The sequence below is a fragment of the Globicephala melas genome, chromosome 19 (assembly GCF_963455315.2).
Source record: "Globicephala melas chromosome 19, mGloMel1.2, whole genome shotgun sequence".
In the NCBI taxonomy this organism is placed as follows: Eukaryota; Metazoa; Chordata; class Mammalia; order Artiodactyla; family Delphinidae; genus Globicephala; species Globicephala melas.
In genome coordinates, this window is record NC_083332.1 from 50,241,364 (window position 1) to 50,266,834 (window position 25,471).

The window sequence follows — 25,471 nt, forward strand, 5'->3', positions numbered from 1 at the left end:
CCCCTCCCCCCATAGGTGGTTCCCCTCTGAATCATCAGCTACTTTCAGGGGCTAAAAGAGGGCTTTTTTGGAAAGACGTCTTGCTTCTGTTCCTGACGCCCCATGTCTCAGGCCACTCAGTTTCCAGGCGGGCTGGGTGGGTGGGTGGGACCTCTCGGGCGTCAGAGCCCGGCGCTGCAGGGGCCGCGAAGGGGTTAACCCGGCGGGGGGGGGGGGGGGGGGGAGGGGGAGGGGGAGGGGGCGCGGGCGGCGCCTGCGCTCTGCTTCTCTCCATTGTCTCCACGGCGGCGAGGAGCGCCGGCGAGCGCAGCCCGGGACCGAGCAGGGCGGTGCGGCTGGCGGGGCAGGCGGCGGCGGCGGCTGCGGCTGGAGCGAGAGCGCTACGCCACGCGACCGCGGCTTCCCGAGCTCCGCCTGGCTGCCCAGCGCCGCAGCCCGCCCGAGGCCTGGAGGGGTCCGGGTCGCCGTCCATGGTCGCGGCGTCCTGAGGCGGGGGACGCGCCCGGCGCCCCCAGCCCTCCTCCGCCTCCTGCTGTCGGGCGGGCCGCCTCCTCGGGCGCCTCCCTGCGCCCGCCCGCCCGCTCGCCCGCCGCCTCCCTCCCTCCTTCCTTGCAGCTCCCCCGGCTTTCGGGGGCCCGGGGGCGGCCTGTGGCGCGCCGAGCCCGCGCCGGACTGCGCCTCTTTGGACCTTGAGGGGAAACATGCGTTTGGCTTGGATCGTTTTAAATTCTTAGTTTGGGATCCCCGCTCGCCTGCCTCTTCCGCCCGCGGGTTTTCTTTTCTTTTTTTCTTTTTTTTCCTTTTTTCTTTCCCGGTCTCCTTTTTTGACTCCCTCCCCCTTTATGCTCGCCCAACCCTCCCCCCGCTGCTGAGAAGTGGGGGAGGGTCTCGGCCTCCAGGTTCCCGCCCCACCGGGGCCCGGGCGAGCATGGGGGGCAAGCAGAGCACGGCGGCCCGCTCCCGGGGCCCTTTCCCGGGGGTCTCCACCGATGACAGCGCCGTGCCCCCGCCGGGAGGGGCGCCCCACTTTGGGCACTACCGGGCGGGCGGCGGGGCCATGGGGCTGCGCAGCCGCTCGGTCAGTTCGGTGGCGGGCATGGGCATGGACCCCAGCACGGCCGGGGGGGTGCCCTTTGGCCTCTACACCCCCGCCTCCCGGGGGACCGGCGACTCCGAGAGGGCGCCCGGCGGCGGAGGGTCGGCGTCCGACTCCACCTATGCCCACGGCAATGGTTACCAGGAGACGGGCGGCGGTCACCATAGAGACGGGATGCTGTACCTGGGCTCCCGAGCCTCGCTGGCGGATGCTCTACCTCTGCACATCGCACCCAGGTGGTTCAGCACGCACAGTGGTGAGTCCGCGGTTGGTGGAGGCCTCAGAGGGTGGAGTGCAAGCGAGGGCGCGCCGGGGCGCCCCACACCTTCGCGCGTGTGCGAAGATTTGGAGGTGGAGTGCGCAACCTGGATCTGTCTGCCTTCCCCTTGGTTTCCGAAGCCAAGGGATGAATGGGATACCCACCCTCTAGAAAAGAGGCTTTCTGAGAGGCTGCGGAGCCGGGCGTATTAGGGCTTCAGGTGTTGGTTCACTTATGGATGCCTATTGAAGTCTCATGCACTGGCATCCCCATCCTCAGGTCTTGTCTGGCTTATCGCAAGTCGGCCTCGAAGCTTTCTTTCTGCAACTGCTGCATTGTGCTTGCCTCACCGGTAACAGAGAGAGAAGGATCCAATTTGACCAAGCGGTGTCTCCTAAACAAAGGGTGTGAAAAAATTGGGGCCAAGTGGTGTTTGGATTAGGGCTCTTGCTCTTGCTGGGAGAGACGGGTGCCCAGGTTTGCCACCCTGCTGGAAATCTGTTTGGATTGTTTAAAGTGGAGCGGCTGCTGTCATAGACAGGTGTGGCCTGCTGGATGGAGGGCCCAGCCGGGAGCCTCCCTGGGAGGCTTTGCAGGACCAGGGCCCTGGTTACCCGTGCTGCATGCAGTAGCCTTGGCTCAATGACTCTTGCATCCCTCCATCTTTTTTCTCCCCCTCCATGCTAAGTGCTTGGTCTTCTGGGTATTCTGCATCTTTTTTTAACCAAGAGGTGGCATTTTATTGCCTGACTGTTGGCACATGTCAGGGGGAAAGGAGGATTCAAAGAACCTGGATGAATTCATTTTGTGAACTTCTGGTGACAGGTCAGCGAAAAGCTGGAGGAGGATTTCCCAGGCTGTAACAGGCAGGGCAGAAAAGGCACTGCTCGGTGCTTCTGGAGGAAAACAGGTCTGTCTGCTTAGCTAACCTGAGAAGCCAGGTTAGGCTTCTAGAAAATTGGTCAGAAGGGGTGTGGGGCCGCTATTTGCTAATTGGCAAGTTGCAGTGAAGAAGTTAACATATTCATACTCCTTTGGGAGACTTCAGAAAATTTAGATATTGTGTAGAAGAAAGATTGCTTTATGGAAGATTTATTTGTTGGATCACTGTTCTAGCTATTGTGAAATAGGGTAGACTTTTTGTATCTCTATTTCTGTAAACGGTCTTAATCTTTTTTTCAGTTCTTTAAAATAATTGTGAAATCATTTTTAGGGAGAATTAGTGACTAATTTAGGGTAATATTTGAAAGTGGCTTTCAATTGCTAGGATGGAATTTTTTTTTTTTTTTTTTTTTTGCTACGATGGAATTTTAATCCCTGAACAGACCTCTAGATATCATTGGAGCTTCTCTGACCTGCATGCCTCCAACTCTGCCCTGAATGAGATGCAAGGCATGACTACCTTTGGTACTTTTAGACATTTGATCAGCTTTAGACATCTTTTTTTTTTAAACATCTTTATTAGAGTATAATTGCTTTACAATGGTGTGTCAGTTTCTGCTCTATAACAAAGTGAATCAGTTATACATATACATATGTCCCCATATCTCTTCCCTCTTGCATCTCCCTCCCTTAGACATCTTGAACTTAATAATATTTCTTATAAAATTTGGTCCAGAAGGAGTCAGGTGTATTTTTGAGATGATTGTAGTTAAGTTTTTAAAAGAACTGTCATTAGTGTCTGATTTTAAGCTGAAGAGTACTGTAAGGAGGTTCTCAAAAAGCACAAGTAGAAATTTTGTGTTGCAAAAATGTAATCTTATAGAGGTTTCTCTGGAGAAGGAGTTCCCTTGCTGAAATTTCTTGTCTGTCTCTTACTAGAAACGTCTTTTTCCTTATTCCACTACCAAGTTCCATGCTGGAGCTATGAGCTTAAAATTGGATTCCAAAACAGACTCCTCAGCTATAAAACCTCAAGTTTTTTAAATCTAGTTGTAGTGAGGTTAGGAAGAGCCACTGAACCAGGGACTACAGGAAAAGTTGGAGCATATTAATCCCTTGAGGGATTAATATTAAATGGGGGGCGCTGTTAATATTTTGGGTAATATAGTTGTTATAGGACCATCCTGTCCTTTTGCAGGACATTGAACATACCTGGCCCTGCCCACTCAATACTCCCACAGATTTCAAAGTGCTCTTGGTGGGGGCGGGGTATCGCCTGATTGAGAACCACCTCCTTAGGGATTTGTTGTTTTATTCAAATAAAGTAATTAGTTTTTCCTGTGCAGCTCATTTGAGAGGAACTTTGATATTTCCGCTCTTCTGCAATGGTGGTTCTATCTCACCTTCTGCAACAGGCCACAGGCTCTTCCTTCCAGGACATCCTCTTCCTCTCTTGTTTGTTGCTGTAAGAAGAGAAATTTTGGAGCCTTGGGGAAGGTCTCAGCAGTTTTCACTCTTGTGTCTTAAGAGTAGAAGAGTGAAGATTTCAGTGCACAGTTGACTAGATGCCTGGAAGTTGATGTGATGTTGTTGCTTGTGTTCTCAAGGTGCTTTTGGAACTCTTCATAGGCGCAGAAAACAGCTGTCAGTGAAATAAGTGGGGGAGTTCAGTGAGCTAGAGGCTTCCTCAAAAGGCGCGAGCTGATGTTATGTCAAGAGGTAGAATACTGGGGTCTCAGCTCCTCCTTGGAGAAGCTGTGACCTTGGACGAGACACCTCACCTCTCTTGAGCCTTGTCTTTGTTATTTTTAAAATACAAATACAGCCAGCCTGTAAAATTTAAAATACAAATACAGCCAGCCTGTAAAAGTTGCTGCCCAAATGCTGCGAGGATACACACGGTCACATTTGCCTTCTCTGGGCTGTGACCCTTGCACGCCCTATTTCCTTTGCCTGGAATGCTTTTCCTTCCATTCCGCCCAGGGATAGCCTTTTATGATCCCTTAGGGCTCAACTTAAATTTCTCCTTAGAGACCACTCTTAAAAATTGGCTCCCTCCTGTCAGTCTCTCCAGTCACTCGCCTGTTACCTTAATAGCACTTAACACATTGTATTTATCCATTTACTCTTTCTGTTTTAAGTTGACTAAATTTTAAGCTCCATGAGAGGAAGACTGTGCCTCTTGACCACTGTTGTAACTCCTGCACTCCATGTGCCAGGCACAAATATTTGTTGAGTGAATGAATTAGAGTGCCGTATGTTCATCGGCTCATTTAATCATCACTATAACTCTAGGAGGTAAAACGTTTTAATTCCCATTTTACAGGTGAAGAAACTGAGGTGTAAAGGGAGGTTAAGGAACCTACACAAGGCCAGATAGCTAATAGGTGGCAGAGTTGGGATTGAAATGCAGCTCTGCCAGCATCAGAATCCACCTGGTCTCTTAGCCATTACCCTCTACTGCCTCTCAACCTAAAACATGAGGAAGCTGGATAGCGTCGTGGAAATTGCACTGCTTGCGTGTCAGAGGGCTAGGCTCCTCCTGCGGTTAGGCTGCTAGTTAACTGCCTGTCTTGTGACCTTGTGCAAGTGAGTCATTTAGCCTCAGAGTCACCATTTCTCCACCTGTAAGATGGAGATAATACCTGTTCTGCTTACCTTGCCGGGTCGCTGTCGTGGTCTCATGAGATGGTGTTTACAAAAGCCAAATAACATAGAAATGGGAAGTGGTGTTCTTACAGGGACACTTCTAGAGTTCTCTGCCTTCTTTCATCTCTTCAGAAGTTGCTGGACAGAGAGATTTAGGATCGTGTGAACTCTTTCCCCGAAATGGAAGCTAGTGTTCTCTACTGAAATCTGACCTGTATTGTGGGGGCCGTCCATAATAAGAATGCCACTTGAGAAGAGCTGCTTCATAGAATCCGAGTAGAGTCCCTTCTTTTCCACATAAAATGCGTTTTGCTATAAGGTGTTTAACTCCTAATGGTTGGGTGGTATTCTGGAGGTCTGGTCATCCATTTGTAGTCCTGTTTATCTCAGAATACAGATTTCTAGATGTGGGGGAAAAAATATAGAGGCTCCACTGTGTTGGAAGGAAGAGGTTGCCTGTTTCCTGGGCCCTAATATAAAATGGCTGGTCATTGAGGTCTCCCTCCAACTTCTTAGTCAGATGCATGTATACACGTGCACGTGCAGAAAACGAAACTGTTCTCTGTTGTTACCAAGCCATCAACAGGGGCTGATAGATGGTGACTTTTTGGTAAGTCTTTGAACGTGCCAGCAGGATATCTCATGGGTTCTACTTTGCTGCCACTCTAGGGTTCTCAAGTGATTTAATTTTCTCTGTTCTTAAATAGGGAGAGTTGCCAATTCCATCGGAGTGGATCAGAAAGCCTCTTTGTGCCTCACTATAGGTGTGCTAGATGTAATGGTTCTCTCCATCGTTTCTGGAAAAGGAAAAGCATTCTGTGGCCTCCTAAGAGCATGATGGGTCCCTGCCCTGCAGAAGTTTTATTCTTAATGAAGACTGGGTTTTCTTGGAAGACTTTTTAAAAAGCAGAGTTTTTTAGCTATTACCATGAGGGCTTATTTTCTATAAAAGAAAAAAACAGTTCCCTTGAGGAGAAGATCGTTTCTTGAAGGTAACAGTTAATTCTGCCTCACTGGGGTTTGAAAGGTGTTGCAAGAAACAGTGGTTTCACTCTTAAAGTGTGTGTTTTATGGGATGTGTACATTTTGCCATTAAACAAAGACACACCCCAACTAGGTCACGAGGAATACTCTCTGAGCCAAGCCACTCTTTACCAGAAATGCAACTCCAGTTCCTTTTGGGGAAAGGAACATGCTTTGTATTTGACAGATGTGACATTCAACCCAAGCTTATTGGGCACCTACATTTTAGCAAACCCAATTTTAAAACTAAACTTCAATTTTGACAGTTTCAAAATTGGAAAAAAGTCATAGGGAAGTGGTGGTAACTTAAGCTCTTGGTTTTGCTCTTACTAACCCTTAAGTAGGGGGTGTTTTTAATGACTGGGTCACTGAGGCTGAGGTACCAAAATCTTGAAGTGAGTCCAAAACCTAAATGCTGTTCCCCATCTTGTAGAATGATGGATGTGTACACATTTCCATTTGTTTCTTTTCCAAGCTTTGCCACGGCCTTGTCTCCGTCAGATGGTTCCTGGTGATTATGGTGGGTGTAGGCTTGAGTATGAGAATGGACTTCTTACAGGCCTGGCCGTTTTCACCTCTGAATCTTATTTCCTTATAAGAACACAGGTTTATCCTTGAAACCAACAGTTGGGTTCCTGATTTGGATAGGCTAAATGGATGAGGGGTGCGTAACCTGAAGACCAACCCTCAAGTGCGAAGCAAATAAAGAACCAGGTTTAATCTGAAAGCCGCAGCTGGGGTACTCTGTAGGCTAATGAGACTGCTTACCTTGAGATCTCCCTCGAGTTGTTGGAATTGAGAGTACAGCCTTCCTCTGTTGGGAGTAGAGAGGAAGGAGGAATTCGCTGTGCCCCGTAAAAAGGAGGCATGGCAAGAATTTATGGTGCACTCCCGGATCTGTAAGGAGAAGGAGGCAGATGGAGACAAGAGCTCTCCTGATCTCTGTGAATGGTTCAAAGGGTTTTCAAGCTTGACTCTGTCCAGTCTTCTCTAGGGTCTCATTAACAATGCAGGGGACAGGACCCCGCTCCCAGAGTTCAGGAGAATCTGAATTTGTAACAAATGATTCTACAAATGTAGTCAGAATACCGTCTATATCTGAAGTGCACCCCTACCATGGATTTAACTCTTCTCTCCATAAACAGAGAGAAAGAACTCTGAATTCTTTTCTCATGCATTCATTAGCATCACTTTCAGTATCACTAAACTAGTCAGATATTTCCCAGGCAGAATACATACAAATCTTCTTTTCTATTGCTCCCAGAGGGTAGATCCACCCAGCAAGAGCATTGTTCATTCTTTGGCTGTTTTCTTTTACATGGTACTAAGCATTTTTCTCCTACAGATAGGCCTGAGCCAATCTGCCTTGGTCCCGAGTTGCTCCGAACAGAAGGTAGTTGTGGCAGTGTCCCCTATCCTTGTGCTACAGAAGGGCTTCCTGAGTTACATCCTCTTTCTTACATCCCCAGCTAGACAAGTACAAGATCTCAGGATGAATCCAGACTTTAAAGTGGACAAAATACCCTTTTTTTTTTAGCTGACTGAAAGTATGAGACTTTGTGTGTGTGTGTGTAGATCTGTTGAGCTAAGATATTCATTTATTCAACTGAGATTGAGTGCTTCCAGTATACCCAGACCTGTGCTAGGTGCTGGGAATGTATATTTATTATGAAGGTGATTGGCATTACTTTGTTCTTTCTAAGAATTTTTGCTTCCCTACTCCTTTAAGAGAAAGTCTGAATATTGCAGCTTGTGGAAGATCTTACCTTCTTCATCAGTTCCTCTGTTGAATAAACAAATTCAGGCGCTTGTCCATGAGGCTGCTACATGGATGATCTCCTCTCTACTCTTCACTCACATTATTCCTTGTTAACTAAATCCTCTATCTGGGCTGGGGCAGGTGATCTTTTCTTTGTGGTTCCAGTCAAGTGCCTGGTAAGAAGAAATTCCTCATATGTGCCAATATAAATGGTCCTCTTATCTTCTCAATGAAAATATCAAAAGAAAAACTGTTTTTTCATTATCTTTGACTTCAGTATCTTTGTCATCCCTAGAGCCACTTTTCTTTCTGGTCACTGAACACTGTTTTCTAGAAGCCTGATCCACCGCCTTTTAAACCCATCTCTCTAAAATTTATCCCAGGCCGAAATGTACATAAGGAAATGTAAGAGTTTTCCTCCTTGGTCTTGTGTTTGTCTCTGAGCTCCACGACATTGACACTTTAGTGCTGTTTTAAGTAATTTTTAAAGCCTTGTTTATGATAGGCAGCAGTAGTGACTGAAATGTCATTCCCCCCCTGGAATAATTATTAAATCTGTGTTATAGTTGAGTATTTTTTTGCCCAAAGTACAGAATGTAGGGAAATGTTCCATGCTGAAAGACTTTATGCAGACTTTGGCTGTAAGGTGATACCTTACTCTCTGAAGGATAATCTTTGGAGAAACCCCTCGTTACATTTCGGCATCTGTGGTCCTTTTGGTCTTGATGAATTAGACTCTGCATAGCGTGGCTCCAGCTTGCTGGTTGGTAGTACTTTCAGCCCTCTACAAAGGGTAATTGAATAAGCCATGCTTCAAAAGGAGTTGTTCTGAAATTAGCCACCTCTGTACTGTACAGTATCTTTTAAGGTCAAAGTTGATTTATTATGTGTGGGAGAAACTTAAATCTAGAGTCAATCCAGATGATCTGAGACAGAGGTAGGAGGAGAATGCAGGACTGAGACTCCAAGACTCCGGCCAGCTTGGTCATTTTGCCCATATTTCTCCAGTCTCTGGAGATCTTTTCATTTGTTTCCCTCTCAAATACCACGCCCCCCCCCCCCCGGCCCGCACTGAGAAGGTGCTTTTCCTTAGAGAAAAACTAAGAAATATTAAGACTCTTTTATCTTGATGCCTGCTTAAGTACTCCAGGAATCCTACAGGGATTTGAGGGAGCCCTTGGGATTCCAGCCTAAACCAATGAAGTACTTGGTCTACCATAAATACAAGTGAGCTTTCTGTAATATTGGTCTATTCTCTTTAAATCATACGCACATTTTTTTTTGCGGTACGCGGGCCTCTCACTGTTGTGGCCTCTCCCGCTGTGGAGCACAGGCTCCGGACGCGCAGGCTCAGTGGCCATGGCTCACGGGCCCAGCCGCTCCGCAGCATGTGGGATCTTCCCGGACCGGGTCACGAACCCCCGTCCCCTGCACCGGCAGGCAGACTCCCAACCACTAGCGCCACCAGGGAAGCCCCCATACACACTTTTAATGCCCCCAGAGGCACAGCACCACCTAAGTCAGCTTTTCAAAGAAACTTTGTGGTAACACTGCCCACTACTGTGATAAGCATTACGAAGTATGACACGTATTATTAGATTTCCTCAATCCTGGTCAGAAATGGCTAAAACATTCAAAACTATTGCAGCCAGCCCTGGCGAACTCTGGTAAGTCCAAGGCCTATGCCCAGGGCTGGCTTGCAAGTTAGCTGCCTTCCATCTTAATATCTGATGAGCCCAGTCTTGTTGGCTGAGTTTAATGCATCCATTTCCTACCTCCTCTCAGCCCAGAGGCCAAATGCAATGTAAAAGGATAGTGAATCTAAGCATCTCCAGCATTTTGAGGTATAGGAATCTCCTATGAAGTGACAGACCTTTGAGAAATAGTATTATGAGCTGTTCTGTTTTTGCTGTGACTTTGGGAAACCTTTGGATTCTTCTACTGAACATTTGTTTGAAAAAAAAAAATCTTTTTAATGAAACAGTGGAGTCAGAAAGCAGCCGCTGCTTCTCATAATAGCATTTCTCACCAGGGGAATTTTTGGTAGCTTTTGGAGGAGGGTTTTGAGTAGGTTGTGGAAGATAAATCCCTCGGTTGAACATAACCAAAGGCTGCCATATCAGAACTCTGGTGCTTTCCGTGCTGACAGCAAGCCCTGAATTCAAAGTGCAGGACAGCAGAATAGAATAGGGAGGGCTGTGCTCAGTGAACTGTCCCAGTAGCATGACCAACGAGACTGGAGTTTCAGCATTCAAAGTCAGTTCATTAAAACACTATTGTAGTGTAAAAGGATCATGAAATGGAGGCCCTGGGTCAGAGGGCCCAAGGCCATTTACAAGAACAACATCATATTTCTGGATTAAGGGATGGCTGCAGGCCTAACGATGAGAATATAAGAGCCACGAGTGTGCCTCCTTTTTCCATATTGTGAAATGGTGGCATGGTGCTTGGCACTGACTGTGGGACTACCTCACATAGAGAGGATTCTACAGAGTCTGTGCTCTGAAGAATTTAGGTCTAATAAAGCACTTAGAATGTTTCCCAAAGTGAACAGTTCACCCAGTGTCTTTATAGGATGGTGAAAAGGGCATGCTGGAGATACTTAGAGTTTAGAACAAGCCAGGATTATAATACCAACATCCAAAATGCCTGTCCCCTGGGTTTCCCTGGTGGCTCAGTGGTTAAGAATCTATCTGCCTGCCAACGCAGGGGGAACACAGGTTCGAGCCCTGGCCTGGGAAGATCCCACATGCTGCAGAGCAACTAACCCCGTGAGCCACAGCTCCTGAGCCTGCGTGCCACAACTACTGAAGCCCGCCCGCCTGGAGCCCGTGCTCTGCAACAAGAGAATCCACTGCGGTGAGAAGGCTAGACACTGCAACGAAAAGTAGCCCCCGCTCACCGCAACTAGAGAGAGCCCGCACGCAGCAATGAAGACCCAATGCAGCCAAAAATAAAATTAAAAAAAAAAAAGCCTGTCCTCAGCCTCTCTGCCCGCCGGAAACTGAGTTTTCACTGTTTCCAACTTCAGTGACTTAAGTACTTCTTAGGTCCTCATGTCTGAGCCACGTCTTACGTAAGCTACAGACAGAGGAAAGTCTAAAATGTTATTACAACTGTTGAGATTTGCTTTCCTTTGGAAAGTCATAGTTGTGTCCATTCTGTGTTTTCCTGGCTTTGTACTTTTCTTCAAAGCCTCTTACCAGTTCCAAGTCTCCAGAGCTCAATAAAGGGGAACAGGAAGCCAGCGTTTGATGCCTAAGAGCCAGCAATAACTAAGAGAAAAGGGCAGAAGCATGGAACTGGGAGGGGGAGTTCTGGGCCTTGAAGGTATCCAGGTCTCTAGGATTATAGATACATCCTGCAGAGATGACTTTAACCAACTTCTTCAAACAAGAAAAAAGCAGTAGGAACCTCTGTTCTGAGAGGACAAATTTCCCTTAGGTTATATAGTGGAGGCTCAACATTTTTAATTGATGGCATAATTACAAAGTATCTTTTACATAAGAAGCTCAAAACAATTAAGAAAAAAGTGATAAAAAATTACCACTTTTATAAAAGAGCAGGAATAACTTTCCTCTCTTTTCCCTGAGGGTCCCCAGGGTACATCTTGTCATGGGATCCAAGCTGGATCCTGACCCTTCCTTTTCCTGTCCATTCACCTATATTAGATGAACTCTATAAGTCCTGTGACTGTAAGATGGGAGGGTCACAGGGGTTTGTGCTATTTCAATTTTGGTTTCACTTGCACATTTTAGGAAATCACATAGTGGTGTGACTCTGAATAGGAGTTCTTGTCTCTTGGAATCTTTTCAAAAAATGAACTATTTCAGGCATGCAAAAGAGATAATGTACTTACCTGCCAAGCAGATTAATATTGGGTTGGCCAAAAAGTTCATTCGGGTTTTCCCATAACATCTTCTAACTAGAACATTGCAGATGTAATTGTATGGAGCTCGCTCAATTCCTATTTTTCTCCTTCCCTTCCCAAAAGTAACCACTGCCCTGACTCTCCTGTTGATCATCCTGTATGTGTTCATACTTTTCACTGCCTGTTTCTATCCAAAACAGTATTTAACTTATGTAAACTTTATAATGTCTCTATCCTTTCATATCTCTGTTTATAGATATAACCCAAAATGGATGTGAGATCTGTAAATCCATTGTACTATATGCTGCTATAGCACATTCATTTTTGCTGCTCTAGTCTATTGTAAGAATATACCACAGATATCACCATTTATCAATCCATTCTCATCAGTGGATATTAAAGTTATTTTCAGTGACTTCGAGGATGTTTTGCTGTTTCCTTGTATACTTGAATGAGAGTTTTTCTAGAGTACATCCTTAGTCTTGAGATAGCTGGGTCACAGGCTCATATATATACCTTCAACTCTTGATTAAATATTGCCCAGTAGGTTGCCAATGTGCTTGTACCAATTTATACTCCCCAAATAGCATATTTTCACTTGTTACGTGTTCTTGCCAAAACTTGATATTGTCATACTTGAATTTTTGGCAAGTTCTGGTGAGTGTGAAATGGTATATCGTTGTGATTTTTGTTATTTATATACTTGATATAATACATATTTACATATAATTAATATACTGATGTATATTTAATCATCATTCTTGTTCATGTCTTTTATCCATGTTTATATTGGATGGTTCATCCTTTTCTTACTAGTTTGTATGAATTTGTGTTTTTATTTCATTTTGTTTCCAGATATACATCTGTATATCCCAGTGTATGGGTTATCTCTTTATTCTCCTTGCGATTTCTTACGGTTAACTTACCTTTAATATAATTGAATATTCCAGTGTTTTCCCTAATGGCTTGTGCATTTTGTGTCCTAAGAAAGATTTTTCTTTCCTTGAGGTCGTAAAGATTATTGTCTTATATTTTCTTCTAAAAGTTTTAAAATTTTGCCTTTCATATTTGAGTCCTTAATCTATGGAGAATTAAATTGTTTGAATGGAGTAAGGTAAGGATATATTTTCCTTCTTCCATATGAGTAACCAGCTCTCCCAGCAGCAAGTGAGGAATGGTAAAGTCTTTTCCTACTGATTTGCAAAGCTGTCTCTATCAAGTTTCAAGATACCTCTATCGGGCTTCCCTGGTGGCGCAGTGGTTGAGAGTCCTACTGCCTGCCGGTGCAGGGGACGTGGGTTCGTGCCCGGTCCTGGAGGATCCCACATGCCGCGGAGCGGCTAGGCCCGTGAGCCATGGCCGCGTCCGGAGCCTGTGCTCCAAAACGGGAGAGGCCACGGCAGTGGGAGGCCCGCATAGAAAAAAAAAAAGAAAAAGATACCTCTATCAAAATATCAAGTTTCCTTCCAGGCGTGGATTTGTTCCTGGGCTTTTTATTCTGTCCCATTGGTCAAGTTGTCTATCCTTGTGCTAATACTTTCTTAATTACTATAGTTTTGTCTTGCTGTGTAGAAGGGCAAATCCTTTCATATTGTTATTTATTCTCTTTCAAAGCTGTGTTGTCTAAATAAAGCTTTCTAGGGACAAATAAGGGAATCCAGGTAGAATCAACAAAATGAAGTACAGAGTACCAGGAACTGCTCTGTTTATAGCTGGGTTTTTTTGTTTTTTTTTTTTACGGGTACGCAGGCCTCTCACTGCTGTGGCCTCTTCCGTTGCGGAGCGCAGGCTCAGCGGCCCCGGCTCATGGGCCCAGCCGCTCCGCGGCACGCGGGATCCTCCCAGACCAGGGCACGAACCCGCGTCCCCTGCATCGGCAGGCGGACTCTCAACCACTGCGCCACCAGGGAAGCCCTATAGCTGTTATTCTTAATGAGGACATCTGGCAAACCGACCCTAATGGACAGTTTCACATTTTTTCCCCTACTATATTGCACAAACAGTAACATTTCCCCATGTCTTTGTATTGCAAACAGCAGAATAAACAGTTCCGTATGTTACAGATAACAACAATAAAACAACAGAAACTGCTTAGCTATTTTTGGCGCTTTTTGCTTCCAGATAAATTTAAAAATCAGCTTTGTCAACTTCTATGGGGGAAGAACTGTTAGGATATTTACTGGAGTTTTATGTTGAGTTTAGCAATTGCCGTCTTATAAAATTGGGTCTACCCGTGAACCTGATGGGAACGGACTTACAGATGTAAGAATAAAATTTTTTTACATTTTTAAAAACTTTGAAATAATTTCAGACTTACAGAAAAGTTGCAAAAAATGCAAAATAAAAACTGCATTTCTGTTAGCCAGAATCTTCAAATGTTACTGAAAAGACAAATAGTCGAATGTCCATTAAGTTCTTAACTCTGCAAAGCAGCTTAAAGTATTAATAAATAAAACATCTCAAGTCTGAGGAATCTACATGGACCTGTTCTTAGGAATGGGAAAGCCACATGAACTTAAAGTGACATGGTGTCTGAAGGGTGGCTAGCCCTAATATGGAGATCTACTTCCTTCAGAGTTGGTCTGTATCCTTATGTGATTGGAAATAGATCAAGTCCCAAGCTCTGCTCCCACGGTATGTGCTGTGATCTCATCTGATGGAAGAAGGGCTTCTTGCCCTTCAATTGAGAGTCTCAGACAGCTGGAGCCTGGGTAGTTCAGGTCAAGTCTGCCTCAGTATCACCTGAGAATGTCTTCTGGAGGCTTGGCTTGGCTGAGCCAGAGGTGCCTGCATAGGAGATGCCAGCCATGAGACACCCCTTCTTGGAAGGCAGCTGTGCTCACCAGTATACCACTCACGCACACGTGAAACCGCTTCTTAGGAGAGGCAGCGTGGGGTAGCGGTTAAGGATAAGTGAGGCTTATAATAATTATATCTATCATACAGTACTGTTGTATCAATTAAATGAGCTTATAGGCATATATCCACATCACTCAAAACATTGCCCAGCAGATAGTAAGTGATCAGTGAAAGCAACCTCTTATTATTATTTGATGTCTCTGGGTAAAGCTTAGTAATTATCTAAAGATCTTGAATCTTTTTTGTTAGATTTACCCCTGGGTACCTTATAGTTTTTTGGTTTATGCCGTAAATAGTATTTTTAAAATTTTTTATAATTATTTCAGGTTTCTGGTATATTTAGCAGACTTGTTGAACTCTTATAGGTCTAATAGTTTTAATGGAAAGCATCTACAGAGAAAATCCAAGAGAATCACGTTGGTAAATAATAACTGTTTTGTTTCTCCTTTTCTAATTCTCTTGTGTGTCACTCCTCTTCCTTACCTTAGGATTGCTGGCAATTTCCTCTGGAAAAAGTTTATTTGACTCTATAACCATAGGCATCCTTGTTTTCCTCCTATTAAAGGAAGTGCTTCTTGCATTGGAAGCATTGTGTATGTTTTCGATGGCTAGCCTTTATTTCCTTCTATTCTTAATTTGTTAAATTAAATATCACAAATGGTTATTTTATCAAAATTTCCCTTACATTTATTCACATCGTCCTTCTCCTTTAATTCATTACTGAGGTGAATTGTATCAATAGATTTTGTAGTGTTAAACTATCGTTATATTCTTTAAATAAACCCTACTTGGTTGTGATGTGTTCTATTTTTATACATTGCTAGATTTAATATGTTAATATTGTACTTGGGATTTCTGCATATGTTATAAAATTTCACTCATAATTTTTATACTCTCTTTTTCTTGTTATTAAGATTAATGTAACCTTTTATAAGGCAGTTAGGAGTGTATGTTCATTTTTTTCTCAAAGAGTTTGTATAAAGGTGCAGTAGAGTTCTGGCTGCAAACAGATGGCACACTCCAATTTAATTGAACAGACAGTTTACAAAGGTGTGGCCAGGATTAAAGGAACTAACAGTGGATGGTGAAGCATCTGGAGACTGGCCACAGTGGGAAGTTCTTATAACACCTAGATCTGAAGTGCATGGGGAGGGAGCCATTACCAAACATGATGAGAACTGTAACCCTGGGAGAGGTGTCCCACAGAACTGTGGACTTACATAGGAGAAAGGAACCACTGCCATACCATGGCAAAGCGCAGAGAGCACCAGGTAATAAGTACCCCCAGTCTCTCTATCATCTTGTCCTCAGGTTTCTTGATTCCCATTGGCCAAATGCAACAGAAGTTTGGGAGGCAAGGAAACCGTGTCCAGACTTGTTATTCTTCTGGAGAGAAGGCTAACAGAGAGGAAAGTGGATCTGGAAGAAACAGATAAAGGCAAAGGAAATACCTGTATTTTGAATGCTTGGTGGACCTTACATGTAGAATTCTCCTGTAAAACTATCTGGACCTAGGACTTTTTTTGTTGAGTAGGCTTTTATCTAATGATTCAAGTTCTTCAGTGTTACTGGCCTGTTCAGGTTTTCTATTCTTGTGTCATATATTTCAAGACAGCCTCTGTGTCTATCTCTATATTATGTCCCCCTTTTCATTCCTAATATTATTTGTATGTTTTCTTTTTATTCTTGATAAGTCTTGCCAGACCTATTTTTTATTATTTTATTTTCAAAGGAGCATTTTTTGGTTTTGTCCATTGCCTCCCCTCTGCCTGCCACATTTCATTGCTTTATACTCTTAACTGTATTTTATCTTTCCTTCTACTTTCATTGGGCTTACTGTTTATGCTTTTCTAACTTATTAAGTGTACCCTATGCTCATTTACGTTTTAATCTCCTTTTCTAATATAGTCATTTAAGGCTCTAGATTTTTCCTTTGAGCACTTCTTTAACTGGGTCCCATGATATTTTAAAATATTTATTTTTTGGCCGCATTGGGGATTAGTCGCGACATACAGGATCTTTCATTGCGGTGTGCAGGCTCTTTGTTGTGGCACATGGGCTCCTCTCTAGTTGTGGCATGTGGGCTTAGTTGCCCCGCGGCATATTGGATCTTAGTTCCCTGGCCAGGGATCGAACTGGTGTCCCTTGCATTGCAGGATGGATTCTTAACCACTGGACCACTAGGGAAGTCCCTGGGTCCCATGATATTTGATCTGTAGTGTTTCCTTTATCATTCATTTCTAGGTATTTTCTACTTTTTAGTATTTCTTTGACTCGTGAGTTATTTATAAGTATATTTTAAAATTTCCAAAAAATTTTAAGTTGGCCTCTAACATGATTGCATTATAGTCACAGAGCAGTCTCTATAATCCTGATTGGTTTTTATTGATGCTTGATTTGTGGCACACTGCATAGTCAGTTTCCATAAATATTTCATTCATGCTTGAGAAGATTGTGTTCTGATTGTTGGGTGAAATTTGATTCTGATATCCTTAGATCAAGCTTATCAGTTGTGTTGTTCAAATCTTCCTTATCTTACTAAATTTTGGTGTTCTTGATTTACCAGTTCCTGAGAGAACTATGTTAAACTCTCTCTGACCATGGCTTCGCCAACTTCACTTTATAATTTTGTCAAATTTTGCTGTGTGTAATTTGAACTTTTCTCAAGTATATGGTTGTTTAGAATTGTTTATGTCCTTCTGGAGAATTGCTTTTGTAGAGAACATCTTTATCTCTAGTAATACTTTTTTCTTTGGTCTATTTTCTTTCGTATTAATGCCAGCTTTCTTCTTGTAACTATTTGCTGGTATCTTTTCCTGTCCTTTTATTTTCAGTCCCTGTTTCCCAATGTCTTAGATGTGTCTCCTGTAAATGACAGATAGTTGGGTTTTTTTTCAACCTAATCTGAGACTTTTTTTTTTTTTTGGTGCGGTACGCGGGCTTCTCACTGTTGTGGCCTCTCCCGTTGCGGAGCACAGGCTCCGGACGCGCAGGCTGAGCGGCCATGGCTCACGAGCCTATCCGCTCCGCGGCATGTGGGATCTTCCCGGACCGGGACACGAACCCGTGTCCCCTGAATCGGCAGGCGGACTCTCAACCACTGCGCCACCAGGGAAGCCCCCCTCAACCTAATCTGAGACTTTTAATTTGCAAGTGTAATCCATTTTTAAAAAAATATATTTATTTATTTAGGCTGTGCTGGGTCTTAGTTGCGGCATGTGGGATCTTTAGTCGTGGCACGCGGGCTCTTAGTTGTGATATGCAAACTCTTAGCCGCGGCATGCGGGATCTAGTCCCCAACGAGGGATCGAACCCGGGCCCCCTGCATTGGGAGAGTGGAGTCTTACCCACTGGACCACCAGAGAAGTCCCAAATCCATTTAAAAAGTATTCTGAATACCACTATATGTTAACTTAATATCTAATTAGTATAAAATATATTATTTAATATCTTATTAAATATATTGTTATTTAATATGTTGTTTTGTGTTATGTACCATATGTTTTGTTTGCATTTTTCTCCTTTCCTGCCTTCTGTTAGATAACTTGGGTTTTCTTTATCACCATCTGGAAGCTTTCAATTCTTTTAGAGGCTACTCTTAAATTTTTGGCTTGCATACTTGAAAAAAAAATCTAATGTTAAATCAGTATCTCTACTCTCTTCCCAAATAAAAAAGAACCCACAGTTTGTCTTACACATTGTTGAGATTCAGTATTTTTTTTTTTTTTTTGGTCTGCTTTGGGTCTTCATTGCTGTGCGCGGGCTTTCTCTAGTTGTGGTGAGCGGGGGCTACTCTTCCTTGCAGTGCGTGGGCTTCTCATTGCAGTGGCTTCTCTTGTTGTGGGCTCTAGGTGCATGGACTTCAGTAGTTGCAGCATGCGGGCTCAGTAGTTGCAGCATGTGGGCCCTAGAGCATGCAGGCTTCAATAGTTGTAGCGCATGGGCTCATTAATTGCGGTGCGCAGGCTCTAGGGCATGCAGGCTCAGTAGTTGTGGCTCATGGGCTCATAGTTGTGGCTCACGGGCTCTGGAGCACAAGCTCAGTAGTTGTGGCACATGTGCTTAGTTGCTTCATGGCATGTGGGATCTTCCTGGACCAGAGTTCAAACCCGTGTCCCCTGCAGTGGCAGGTGGATTCTTAACCACTGCACCACCAGGGAAGTCCAAGATTCAGTATTCTAATTCCACTTCATTTTTGTACTCTAGAATTAGTTGTTGCTGTTCTTATTTGATAAAGTCTGCTTGTTTGGAGTCACCCACCTGCTTAGCAAATTCTTTGCCTACTGTTCCTTCTTTCATCATACTTCATCCTTCTGAGTTAAATTTCCTTCTTCCAGAGGTAGGTGTTAAGTTTTTTTTCAGTGAGAATTTATTAAGCATAAACACTTTTTTTTGCTTGCAAATTAAAAAAGTGTTTTTATTTGCTGTAACTATTGAATGGTAATTTAGCTGGGTATAAAAATCTGGGTTGGCAGTTATTTTTTTCTCAGCAGTTGGACAAAGTTATTCTATTTCATTATCTTTTGGCATCTGATATTGTAATTAAGAAGTCTGATTCTCAGATCTTACAGTTAATTTGTTTTTTTCTGTTAGCTGCTTTACAATCTTTTCTTCTTTTTTTTTTTTGGTTTTTTTTTTTTTTTTGCGTTATGCGGGCCTCTCACTGTTGTGGCCTCTCCCGTTGCGGAGCACAGGCTCCAGACGCGCAGGCTCAGCGGCCATGGCTCACGGTCCCAGCCGCTCCGCGGCATGTGGGATCCTCCCGGACCGGGGCACGAACCCGCGTCCCCCGCATCGGCAGGCGGACCCTCAACCACTGCGCCACCAGGGAAGCCCCGCTTCTTCTTTTTTTAAAAATTTATTTATTTATTTATTTATTATTTGGCTGTGCCAGGTCTTAGTTGCGGCATGTGGGATCTTCATTGCTGAGTGTGGGATCTTTGTTGCGGCATGTGGGATCTTTAGTTGTGGCATGTGGGATCTTTAGTTGAGGCATGCAGAATCTTTAGTTGCGACATGCAGGCTCTTTGTTGTGGCATGAAGGATCTAGTTCCCTGACCAGGGATCTAACGCGGCCGCCTGCATTGGGAGTGTGGAGTCTTAACTGCTGGACCACCAGGGAAGTCCCTATAATCTTTGCTTTGTTCATGGTATTCTGCAAATTTACTGTTGTGTTGTGTGTTCAGGGTTTGATTTATTTTTATTTTTCTTGCTTGCTATTTGTCCCTGAATCTGAGAGTTCATGTCTTTCAAAGAATCTGAGAAATTCTCAACCATGTATCTCTTCAAATTTTGCCTTTGTTTTATTCTCTCCCATCTTTCCTTTTGGGAATCTTAGAAGTCATGTATTGGACCTTTTTCTTCTATCCTTCATGTTTCTTAAACAGTTCCATATTTTCTAACTCTTTATTTCTGTATGCTGCACTCTTGGTAATTTCCTGTCTCTACCTTTCAGTATAGTAATTCTTTCTTCACCTGTTTTTCAACCTGTTCATTGAGTTTTATGTTTCATTGAACTACATTTTAAATTCCTTGTGGGTTGTTTACTTTTTACCTTCAATTGTGTAAAAAAAATTTTAAATGAGTAAGTCACCTTACCTTCATGGTTTGTTTTTCTCTTTGGGAAAGTAAGTGCGGTTGGCTAGCTGCTTTCTGTTCTCTTTCTGCTCAGAAATCCCGTAAAGCCCTATCACTGGCATTACACTGTGGAGCAAAGAAGCACTATGAACAGGGAAGCAGGAAGCTGTAAGCCCATCATCATTTTGTTCTCTACTCCCAGAGGAAGAGCAGCTCCTGAGTCATATAGGGAAATCTTTGAGCACTGTACCTCTTGGGGGCCCACAGCTGTGGCAAGGATCTGTTTCTATGGCAACAGAAGACTTAACTCTTCCTCTGTACTCAGGATATGCAGAGGGAAGTTCCAGGATAAACTTTTAGAGCTTTCCATTTTCCAGGGAGCCTGGATTTATTCTCTTTCTTCTGTCCTGTATAGTAGCGCTATGCAGTATAGTAGCCACTGGCCACCTATGGCTATTTAAATTACAGTTAATTAAAATGTAAAACTTCCTTTGAGTCACACTAGCCATATTTCAAGTGCTCAGTAGCCACAAATTGCTAGTGACTACTGTAATTGGACAGCACAGATATAGAACATTTCCATCATTGCAGAAAGTTCTATCGGACTGTGCTGTTCTGAAGTCTTCCATAGTATTCTCACAGTAGACAGAGAATTGATAAGTGTGTAGTTTCAGAAAATAGATCAAGTGAACCTATTGATAACCAGAAACTAGAAGGCTTTCTTTAGAGTTATCACCATTCTGTACTGTCTATATGTGGGAAGAATTCAGAGAGGGTATTGCATTCTGAGAATGATTTGCGGGATGAAATGGTAAACCCAAGCCTACTTGTCTTACCTGTAGTTTGATACCACGGGAAGAGGGTAAGTAGAGAGGTGAATGAACCTGATGTTGAATAAACTTTGGGGAACATGGAGAAAAATTACTGCATGGGTCTATTGATTTTATGCAATTGTGATTAAACTGAGAATAGGGACGATGGGTTCATTAGTGACTGGAGATAACCAGCCCAAGGTCTTATTACTTGAAATTTGACTCAGGTTGGAAATTCCCTGTAGTGAAATCATCTTTCTCCACCCCCTTAAATTGCCATCTCATTCTCCTGAGTTGCAGTAGAACAGTTAAAGATTCTCAAGAGAAGAAAAGAGGTACCTTTTTCCTCCAACCCCCCCTCCCCCAACATATACACACCCACACCTTCTTCAAATTTAGCAACATTTCACAGCGACTGAACTCAAGATAGACCAAAAATAAGAACAATGTGGGTCATACCAGCCTGGCCCCAACAGGTTGCGAAGAGAAGGAAGAGCCAGTGACCCCAACCTTGTTCTTTGCCTATGACAAAGAACTGCTAAAAAAACGTACTTCACTCTTTATTATGGAGCTCTACATGGACTCAGAATCCTTCTCAACACAGTACTTGGGTCCCCAAGTCAGACTAACTAGCTGAAGTTGGCATGCGAGACTAAACCTGTTTACTGTTCTTTGTTAGGGATTTGAGGTTTGGAGTTTGCTATTCTGAGAAGGGACATTGTTCTCGTTGATTGCAGAGTACCATTATGAACCAAATATGGTAGTTGAGGAAGTTTTTTTTTTTTTTCTAATTCTATCTGGAGTATTCATGGCTCATGGTATAGAGTAGGTACCCAAATAAAAGTTGTTCATTGAAGATACACATGGAAAAGGAAGTTAATTCTAGAGGTGAAGATAAAGGTAATTTTTATGAGAAAGTATCCATTACTTATTAGTTCATCCTGGTGGAATTTGTAGGGTAGCTTGGAGTTGACTTTCTGGAAGAAAATTAATCCAAAAGAAAAAGATGGCTTGTAAGACAACTGGGAAGGATTTAGAAAGAATTCAGAGGCAGCATTTGTAGAAGAAAAAAGAAGAAACTGTAAAAGAGAAATATGTCCTATAGCAGGTGAAAAGTTGGAAAGGACGAACTAATAGATGCTCTGCAGAAATAGAGAAGTTAACAGACCTTTGTGGTTTCCAGGTTAGCAGTTTTTTGTTTTTCAAGCAAATCTGGAAGCATGGATTCTTCCTGGGTTTTTTTTCCTGATCACAGAAATAATCAGAATATTCATTGTAAAGATTTCAAACATTGATGTATTGATAGAAAGCAAAAGTTCCCCATAATTCCTTTGGTATGTATTTCTCCAGATTTTTGCCCCCGTGGACTAGTAGATATGTTTAAAACAGTAGAAATCACATTCTGCTTATCTTGTTTCGCAACCTCTGTCTTTTTTTTTGTTTGTTTTTTGTTTTTTGTTTTGTTTTGCGGTATGCGGGCCTCTCACTGTTGTGGCCTCTCCCGTTGCGGAGCACAGGCTCCAGACGTGCAGGCTCAGCGGCCATGGCTCACGGGCCAAGCCGCTCCGCGGCATGTGGGATCTTCCCGGACTGGGGCACGAACCCGTGTCCCCTGCATCGGCAGGCGGACTCTCAACCACTGCGCCACCAGGGAAGCCCAACCTCTGTCTTTTATTTAATGTTTTCTTCATTGTTCCATGTCATTCCATGTGCATGTGTAGATTTTATTTTGTTTTTGTTTCTGTTGTTATCTCCAGAAATTTGTACCTGCGAGGAGGGACCTATTCAGAGCAAATCCCCCCCGCCCACCTCCCAGCCATCGTGCCTGTTTGGGTGAACTCATGATGTAATAGGTTGATGCCCAAGAAGTTTGCCCCCAAAATGCTTTCACCCTTTTACCTCTTTGGTAGAGAGACCATATCTTTCATTTGGTCACACTTCTCTGTAAGTTGTTATAAGAATGCCGCAGGGAAAGATCACATATCCCCTCCTGTTAATTTAGTTTGTTCTCAGTAGAGCAATTAAATTATAGAATAGAAAGAGCCCAGAGCTCAGCCCCAAATGCAGAGAATATTTGGTAAATATATAACACCAGGCAATAGGATTCATAGGGCCCCTGTTCTTCTCTCCTTCACCCTCAATCCTGAGACGATCTGAGTATGTCCAACTCGTTCCAGAGTTCACTGCTTCTTCCCATTTTTACTTCTGATGGGATGATTGCTTCTGCCAATAGCTAGACTTAGAGCATAAGAAAATTTTACCTTGGATCCACAATCTGAGCCGCCCTAAAAGAAAACAACAGGTGGGAGGCAGGGGTGGAGACATTTCAAGCCAGGCCTGTACAAGGCAGCTAATCTTAGGGCTCTGCACTCAATGGGTGCTTTTGCTTCCTCGGGGTGCTTCAAACAGGCAGCATGCTGGTGGGACCTGTAACAATCCACGGGGACCCGGACAATGTCTGGGATTACATCCCACAGAGGAGTCTCTGTCAGGTGACCGGCAGGCGAATGTCTGACTCTCCTCCCTCCTCCAGTGACCTATGGAGTAAGAAAATGACCAGTAACCAAGCAGGCATCTCATTTGAACTGTAAAAGAAGTCTGGTGTGTTTCTAAATGGACATGTGAAATGTTCCTAAATAAGAAAAAGCACCCTTTCCTAAGGTGGTTTTTTCGTGTGTGTGTGTTTTGTTTTGTTTTGTTTTAAGATGTTGCTATTCCATGTGACTATCAAGGCCACCCATGTGGGTAGGAAGTAAAGGAGCTGGCACAGAACCTAGAAATTGAGTATTGGATGAAGTTGAACCCATTATCCAACAGCTAAGTTAATGTTTGTAGAGTTCCTGTGAGCTCACAGCCCTTTTGTATGGCACGTGTTATTTCTCCCATGTCCCCAGAAAGTGGAGAAACTTGGAGCAGAGTGGGAAAAGTACTTGGAAGAATTCTGTAATGACTTGAGCCTGAGCCGGGCTTAATACTTGAGTCTTTGAACTCTTCCCTACTGAGACTGTTGCTTTTATAACAGTCTGTTTTTGTTGGTTATTGCAGCTTTTAAAAATAAGAAACATGCACAATCTTAAACAGTAGTATGTTATAGCAGTATTAGCAATAGCAGACATTTATTTATTGCTTACTAAGTGCCGGGCAGAGTTGTAAAAACTTCTCATATATTAACTCTTTCAATCCTCAACCTGTGGAAGTGGTTATGGTTATCATCCCCATTTAACAGATGAGAAAACTGAGCCCCAGCAGTTAGGGAACAAGCCTAATTAGGTAGAAAGTGATATGACTCTAATAAATGGTATCTCATATTGTTATTAGATTGCAATCAGTTTGGCCATCAGAAATTAAATTATGGGAGGCTTTTTCCACCCTCTGTGCTTCCTACCAAGTACTACCAATGCCTATAGCATTCTTTGTGTTTTCATAAAATGATGGAGAAATAAAACACATTTCTTTACCGTGTCAACTGTGAGAGTTGCCACCCGTGACTGCATTTTTCTGCTTTTTGTCATAACATCAGTCCTCTCAACAGGTCCTATAGTCCATTGATCCTATTTCCTTCTCCATCCCTCACCCCCTCATGCCCTTACTCTTCTCCTTAAATAATGTTAAGTTCCAAGTCAGTCATTATAATCACTGCCTCTTCTAGTACACTATCAGTCCCCTTGCCCTCTTTTGCTTTGTCACACTTGCTTGGCCAAACCACAACTCCGGTCGAATCCAAATCTCTGCGTGCTCTGTGGGTGTTCTCCTTGGCTGGAGGGAACTCTGAACATGTTCTCTGGCCTCGCTGGTTGCTTTTTTTTTTTTTGGCTGTGCCGCACAGCTTGTGGGATCCTAGTCCGCAACTCATGATTGAACCTGGGCCCTCAGCAGTGAGAGCGGGGAGTCCCAACCACTGGACCGCTAGGGAATTCCCTGGCCTCACTGTTGATTCACGATCACTAACCTCAAGGAGACCCTTAGTGCTGCCTGGGAATCCTGCTGTATTTCTACAGTTTATTCATTCTCCTGCCCTCCTAGAGGATTGTTCCAGACCTTCTCCTCTCTTCTCAAAAGTCCCTTCTCAGCCTTTGCTGATGACCTTACTTCCTGTTTAATCGAGAAAACATTATTGGCGCTCACCGCCATATCTATGCACCTAATTGCATCTGTGCTATTTCCCCTTTCCTGTATTTAGTAGGTCTTTGCCGTCCATGCTCCCAGCAAAGCCCAAGGCCTCCACTTGCGCACTAGGTTTCGTTCCTCTTTGCTGAGTCAAGAGTGTTGCTCCAGCCTTCCTCCCCTCTCTCTTAAAAGTTACTTCTCTAGTGGCACATTCCTATCAGCATAAAACTGTTGGTGTTTCTTTCATCTTGAAAACAGCAACCATAGATTCTCTTGATTCTACTTTTCCTCCAGATACCAACCCGTTTCTCTACTTCCTTCTTGAGCAGACTCCTTAAGAATTCTCTTTTCTTGATTCTCTGATTTTTCTCCTTCCAATCTCCTTGATCCCACTGTAATCATGTATTTGCCCTCACTTTTCTATCAGAACTGCTCTTCTCGAGGTCACCGAGAACCTTCATGTTGCTAAATCAGTAGTCCCTTCTCAGTTCTCAGTTTGGGGAAGCCAGAATCATTTGACAAGTTGGTCTCCTTGAAACACTTTGTTCACTTGCTTCCAGGATACCACGCTTACCTG

General features: G+C 43.6%; 1 protein-coding gene across 2 annotated transcripts in view; it reads left to right on the plus strand.

The window, feature by feature from the left end:
• The first annotated feature begins 293 nt into the window (after positions 1 to 293).
• ZNRF1 (zinc and ring finger 1) overlaps positions 294 to 25,471 on the plus strand; it is a 99,552-nt gene continuing 74,374 nt past the window's right edge. For both annotated transcript variants that reach the window (XM_030863345.3, XM_030863346.3), the window contains exon 1: positions 294 to 1,352. In XM_030863345.3, coding sequence (XP_030719205.1) covers positions 929 to 1,352 — 424 coding nt within the window. In that variant the 5' untranslated portion in view covers positions 294 to 928. The remainder of the gene's footprint in view (positions 1,353 to 25,471) is intronic.